Source organism: Mixophyes fleayi, chromosome 1 (genome assembly GCF_038048845.1).
Source record: "Mixophyes fleayi isolate aMixFle1 chromosome 1, aMixFle1.hap1, whole genome shotgun sequence".
In the NCBI taxonomy this organism is placed as follows: domain Eukaryota; kingdom Metazoa; phylum Chordata; class Amphibia; order Anura; family Limnodynastidae; genus Mixophyes; species Mixophyes fleayi.
The window spans coordinates 26,444,477-26,450,708 of NC_134402.1; the positions used below are offsets into that span (position 1 = coordinate 26,444,477).

General features: G+C 35.9%; 1 protein-coding gene across 1 annotated transcript; it reads left to right on the top strand.

Moving 5' to 3' along the window:
* The first annotated feature begins 675 nt into the window (after positions 1-675).
* LOC142104073 (fatty acid-binding protein, liver-like) lies at positions 676-6,023 on the top strand. The gene is made up of 4 exons (XM_075188533.1): positions 676-833; positions 2,472-2,644; positions 4,499-4,588; positions 5,922-6,023. The coding sequence occupies exons 1-4, from the start codon at positions 767-769 to the stop codon at positions 5,970-5,972; spliced, it is 381 nt and encodes a 126-aa protein (XP_075044634.1). The 5' UTR covers positions 676-766; the 3' UTR covers positions 5,973-6,023.
* The last annotated feature ends 209 nt before the right edge of the window (positions 6,024-6,232 follow it).

Genomic DNA, 6,232 nt, shown 5'->3' on the forward strand with positions numbered 1-6,232 from the left:
ACCAGTATATGTGGGAAATGTTATAGGGCGGTAATGTACACACCAATAAATCATCATCATCATCATTTATTTATATAGCGCCAACATATTCCGTAGCGCTTTACAATTTGGGGACATAAATAAATGAAAATCATCTAAGATTGTTGGTTAGCGTTGCTATCTCATGGCACGGGGGCTATGGGTCCAGTTTCAATAAGGGTGATACCTCTGCAAAGTTTGTATGTTCTCCCTTTGTATATTCTGGATTCCTTCAGGTGCTCCATTTTTCCACCCTCATTCCAAAAGCGTTATGCTAATTGGCTCCTGGCAAAATTAGCGCACACATTAGAGAATTTAGACTGTAAGTTCCAGCGGGGCAGGGTCTGATGTAAATAATTATATATTATCTGTAAAGTGCTGTCTAATATGCAGGAGCTATATAAATAGAGCTTATATTAATATATGATAATATATAATAAATAAAACCACTTAGACTATGAGCTTGATAAATAACATATATTTTTTTTAAATTAAATCTAGCATTGTCTGTGATACCATCTAGTGCTCTTTATCACAGAGAGTTATTACATTGTGGTCAGCATGATTATTGCTCTACAGGGTAATTAGTAATGTTGGAGCCAGGTTGTAAAGCTGGTGACATCACTTGACCTCTGATCACAATGATGCATGAAGCCATTTAAAAGCTGTCTCCGGCTGCTGTGTGTTATCACTCTCTCTCTCTCTTTCTCTCTACTTCTCTCTCTGTAGCTGACGATCACTCTCCAAGATGTCTTTTGCTGGAAAATATGTGATGCAGACCCAAGAAAACTTTGTGCCTTTCATGAAAGCCATAGGTGAGTAATGGTAACATGCAGGTTATATTATCATGTGTTACACAGGTGATCTTCCTATATTTATAAAGAGCCAGAATAGATTTAAAAATCAAGACTTTGAAACTATGTCTCATCTTATCTGACAAAGGTCGGGGTATACCTAGTAGGTGGGTGGTGTCATTGCTTAAGTTCTAAAGTCATCCCTTGTGTTTATTGGGGAAACTTAAACTAACAAACACAGACCTGACTGTAAAGTATAAGGATGTTAGAAGTCATCTCGGATATCTGTGACGTGTATAAAAGCATTATGCCTGTAGCCGTGTGCCGTTTTATGGTCACTGAACTCCTCTTGACTGCTAATATACATATAATTGACAGCAGGGGACGAATTATCCAAAATATTGCCCAGAGTGATGGAAACATCTTAAGATACCTCTGTGTCCAAATAACATACTCAATGTGTCTGATGAATCTATGGGGATTATGTTATCTATATCTATTTTGTAAATGATACAATATAGATATAGATGATATTCAATGCCTGAGAACACACACACACACACACACACACATATATATATTATATATATATATATATATATATATATATATATATATATATATATCTGTGTTCTCAAGCATTGAATATCATCTACATTAAAATTGAACCATAGACTCTGGACAAGCGTTTCCACAGTCAGGAATCAGCAATCGTCGCTTGGCTTTGCGGATTGGTGGAGGCTTCAGTAAATGCGCAGGGTGGAGGCTCCTTTCAGTTCGTTTATTTTCATTTTTCCATTTTTCTCCTAAATTATTGCTTTGTTAAACCTACGTTTATGTCTCCCATTATTTCTGAGAGTGAGGGGGCATAGGGACTGTCCTATTTTACATGTGTTAGTATTATTGTGTTTAAAGCTTTTTATTACATTGCTCGAAGTGCAGTCAAATATACGCATGGCTCGTAAGTGTAACGGAAGGGTGTAAAGTGCATCCCATTTTTATTATAAGGACAAGACCTGATCTCTAGGAGGTAGAAAAGAATTAAGGCCCTTTTTCGAGAAGAAACGATTGCGTGCCCTTCTGCAATTTAAGGAGGTGTAATTACACCCTCTCCACTCCTCGATACCACTTAATATAATGTCATTTCAAAAAATGAAATCTTATTTCTGCACTTCAGTGTAAAACTAGGCACCCTCAATCACTTCATCCTCACTTAGAAAAGAACACCCTCAATCTACCCAGTAATCATGATTATTACCTTTATTAAATGGTCTCCACAAAAACTTAGTAAATGTGTTATGAAGAAGAGTTACATTTAATGGTATATTTTAACTTATTGATATTTACAAAGACCAATGTTGCTTCATGCTTTGCTATATGCCAATATGTGTTTTCAGTTTACATTTGCTAAAATAATGATTAGTTGTTTGGTGCCTCCAGTGGGATTATTAAAATGGAATAATTGTATTACCTCCATTATTATTAATACAAAGCTTGCCTCTATTCTTCAAGTTCAGGTAAAGAGAAATAGATGGTAAAATTACTTTCAGGAACATGCTTCTCATTTCTGTCTGAAAAAGATAATAACTTTTGTACATTCAGCTTGTACTGAGTACTTTTTTAGCACATGACAAAGTGATTATTCTCCATTGATCCCAGGTCTTCCCGATGATTTAATCGAGAAGGGAAAAGATATCAAGAGTGTGTCAGAGATTGAACAGAACGGCAATCACTTTGTGGTCACGGTTACTACAGGCTCCAAGGTCCTACGTAACGAGTTCAATATCGGTGAGGAGACGGAAATAGAAACGTTGACAAGTGATAAAGTTCTGGTAAATATATTACCTTCATTTTTGATCTGGGAACATGGGATAATATCCTGTTAACACTAAAAATTATTTATTTTATTGAAATCTGTAGAATCAGACCATATACTCATGCGAATATGTATGGACTCATGTATCTTCTCGAGGAAACAGTGGTTTCCCTCATTCTGCTGTATACACCTTTTAGCTCACTTCAGTTGCATGACTAAAGCTGACCCCACACACGCCAATTTAGACCACATTGGAAATTCCGAGATGTGTTGTCCTCCACTGAGCACTAATAATGGCAAAGATTAATTAAAATCTGAATGCCAAGGTACAGGATCATTGTGTGTGTGTTGTCATTAATCCGTCCATAAAGCAATTTAGCAGTCAAGCTATTGGACAAAGATCCAGTCAGTTGGAGATCTGTCTAAATGGCCTAGATCTTAACATGTGTGCCCAGTAAAATGAATTAACCATGCAATCAGCTACAAAAAATTCTTTGACAAAGAGCTATGGTATGTGCTCAAGCCAATCAAAAAGAGAGATTGTTCAATACAGTAAAGAGGATAAGCAGGTGAATATGTTTTTACTGTGTGGATTTCAATTAAATGAAAATGGAAAATACCGGACCCAACAATCCTCTACAACAGGAGCCCTGAGGACTGGGTTTGGGAAACCCTGCTCTACAAGGTGAATTAGACTATGCTGGCATGTTTAGTCATGAATATCCCAGTCTGGTGCACCTTAATGGAATATCAACTGTCATTAACAGTGACAAATGCCTATAAAATACAGTGTGCTCTTCCTACCCCGGTTAGATAAAGATTCTAGAACTCCTTCGACCAAATCTTACCCCATGATCACTTCAATTCTTAGAACATGGGGTGAACTAATATATTAAAATACAAATTATTAACATTTTATTCCTTGTAATAAACCAAATGGTAATGCCTGCTTCAGTTCTGGTGTTTCTAGACATTATTTCCATTCCTGGAATAATGGAAATATACTTAGAATTCATCACATACCCTTCAGAGTATTGAAAGAGTAGATACCCAACATTGGAGTCCCATTTTGCCTTTCAGTTCTAGTGACGCCCCTTGTCGTACTGGGCCCCGTAGCAGCCACATGGGATGCTCTGGTGGGAGTAACAGAAAAATCGTGAACTTTCAAATGCTGTGTTAAATTCTGCTAAATGTTTGATTCCTTTATACTGAAAACAGAAGTCTGTTCCGCCCATCTGACTGGGCAAACTATCTGTCCAATACTTTATCGATGGAGAATTCAACCTTTGCTAGCTCTAACTCAACAAGTGCAATTAAAGACGCATGAAACCCTTGCATCTAGTCTATAAACTCTCCCTTAAAATACTTATGACAGACCTGTCATAGCTACTCCTTAATATTGTAACATAAATTGCCATAGTCCAATTAATCCTTCTTATCTAGAATCCTTGAGGTGTCTGAGTAACTTAATGTAATGCAGACAAAGGACCAGTTCACCAAATAACAAGCTCTTGATTACAGTGAAATAATGATTTCACTCCAATCTATATTTGAATATTCATTTGACTACATCGTAGTAGAGCATAATATATGTATCCTTTGTACTTTCGTTAATAAGGTCACTAATTGTTCAACATGTGTTAATGTACCATATACAAGTGCTATAATTGATAATTGTCTGTTTACAAACTCTCCTATCCTTTGCTGCCAACAATTTCTCTTCTCTTTTTCTTTCTCTATCCCCTCCTTTTCCCCTTTCACCTCAAATATAGGAAAAATATTCAATATATCAGTAGTACAAAAAAAATAAATTACAATGTCAACTTGGCTAAATCTATTTGAAATAACGGTAACGGTTTTGTTCTTCCAGTCTACAGTTAATCTGGTGGATGGAAAGCTGGTTGTGAAACTTAAATCAGTCACCTCCGTCACAGAACTTACTGGAGATATTCTCACCAATGTAAGTCTTCTTCTAAAGGTTAAATCATTAAGGAAGGACAACAAAGATTTTATTTTCTAACAGAAAATTAAACCCTTAACTTAAAATGTTCCAATATGAAGATGGAAGGCAAAATATATTGATCATTATTACCCTACCTTTCTATGGCCCATTTGGCAAATTGTGAGGGCGAAATTACAGGCAATTTAGACCAACATCAGTCACCCATGATCACGAGTCAAAATCGTGTGAGTCGTTTAACAATTTGCCCTTATATGGACCTAGGGCCTGATTCATTAAGGATCTTAACTTAAGAAACTTCTTATTTAAGTCTCCTGGACAAAACCATGGTACAATGCAAGGGGTGCAAATTAGTATTCTGTTTTGCACATAAGTTAAATACTGACTGTTTTTTCATGTAGCACACAAATATCAACTTTAAATTTCAGTGTACAAATAAGCTATCAAGTATGTGTGTGCTACATGAAAAAACAGTCAGTATTTAACGTATGTGCCAAACAGAATACTAATTTGCACCCCTTGCAGTGTAACATGGTTTTGTCCAGGAGACTGAAATAAGAAGTTTCTTAAGTTAAGATCCTTAATGAATCAGGCCCCTATTGATGACTTTCATGATGTATTGTAACAGAAGGAATCAAGAGTTGCTGTAATTTCCTCTGTCAGCTGTCTGATAGTGCAACATGTATAGACTGACCCATGTTACACAACTAGGAGATTAATATCGCACTACTTTGACCCATTGTTGCACCAAAATTGGCCTTGTTGTCCTAGCTTTAATGGGGCATTTCCTCCATCAGTCGAGAACAAATAAAGACACTTATAGGTCTTCAACTATTGACAGGTTTTGGTATATAATGATAACGGGTTTACCCATCTTTTATATATTAAAACCACATATTTGTCATCAAAGTATTGATACACTACTACACATTATTCAGTGTTTTGCATCACTTTACATACCAATGTCTGATTTGCAAATTTTATCTTTAGTTTTTTTTTTTATTGGCTAAGAAAAGTTTTGAAAAGTCACATTGAAAAGATTCAGGGAACACAGAGCAAAAAGTTACTGTTTAGAAAATGCATATTGCTAATTCTAGTGTTTTGGGTTTTTTCACTTAACGAACAACACCGCTATAACTCTGTATTGAAAACTGTTAATTGAATGTCCAGCTTCAGATTCACCAGCCCCTATCTTTATTAATAGTGCATCCTATCTCCAGACATTTTTGGTACTTTTGAGTGATAAATGATTTTCGTTTTTTTGTATGTTGGATGTTTTGCATGTTGTTTGGTCCACAGAGTAAGAGCAATCACTGTGTGTTTTATCTTTCAGGTGATGACTGTGAAAGACATTGTCTACAAGAGAGTCAGTAAGAAAGTTTGAGAGAAGAGTATTACTTTTTTGTGCAAAATAAAAGCTTGTGGAAAAAAATAACGTATCTCTGGTCTTAATAACACAACACTCTATGATAAGCGTCAGAGTTTACTGAAAATGTCAGCATCTCTGACTTACATATGTGAAGGTTAAGCATGTTTTTCAGAATTGAATTGAATACTGAGTAAATAATACTATATCTGGGCACTGAATCTTGTGTAGGGAAGTGTCAAACATGAGGAAGTGCAGAGACAATTTGCACAAATGCG

Coding starts and splice junctions, on each gene's coding strand:
- LOC142104073 (XM_075188533.1), top strand. CDS start 767: ATGTCTTTTGCTGGAAAATATGTGATGCAGACCCAAGAAAACTTTGTG. Junction 2,645..4,498: donor TGACAAGTGATAAAGTTCTG/GTAAATATATTA, acceptor TTGTTCTTCCAG/TCTACAGTTAATCTGGTGGA. Junction 4,589..5,921: donor CTGGAGATATTCTCACCAAT/GTAAGTCTTCTT, acceptor TTTATCTTTCAG/GTGATGACTGTGAAAGACAT.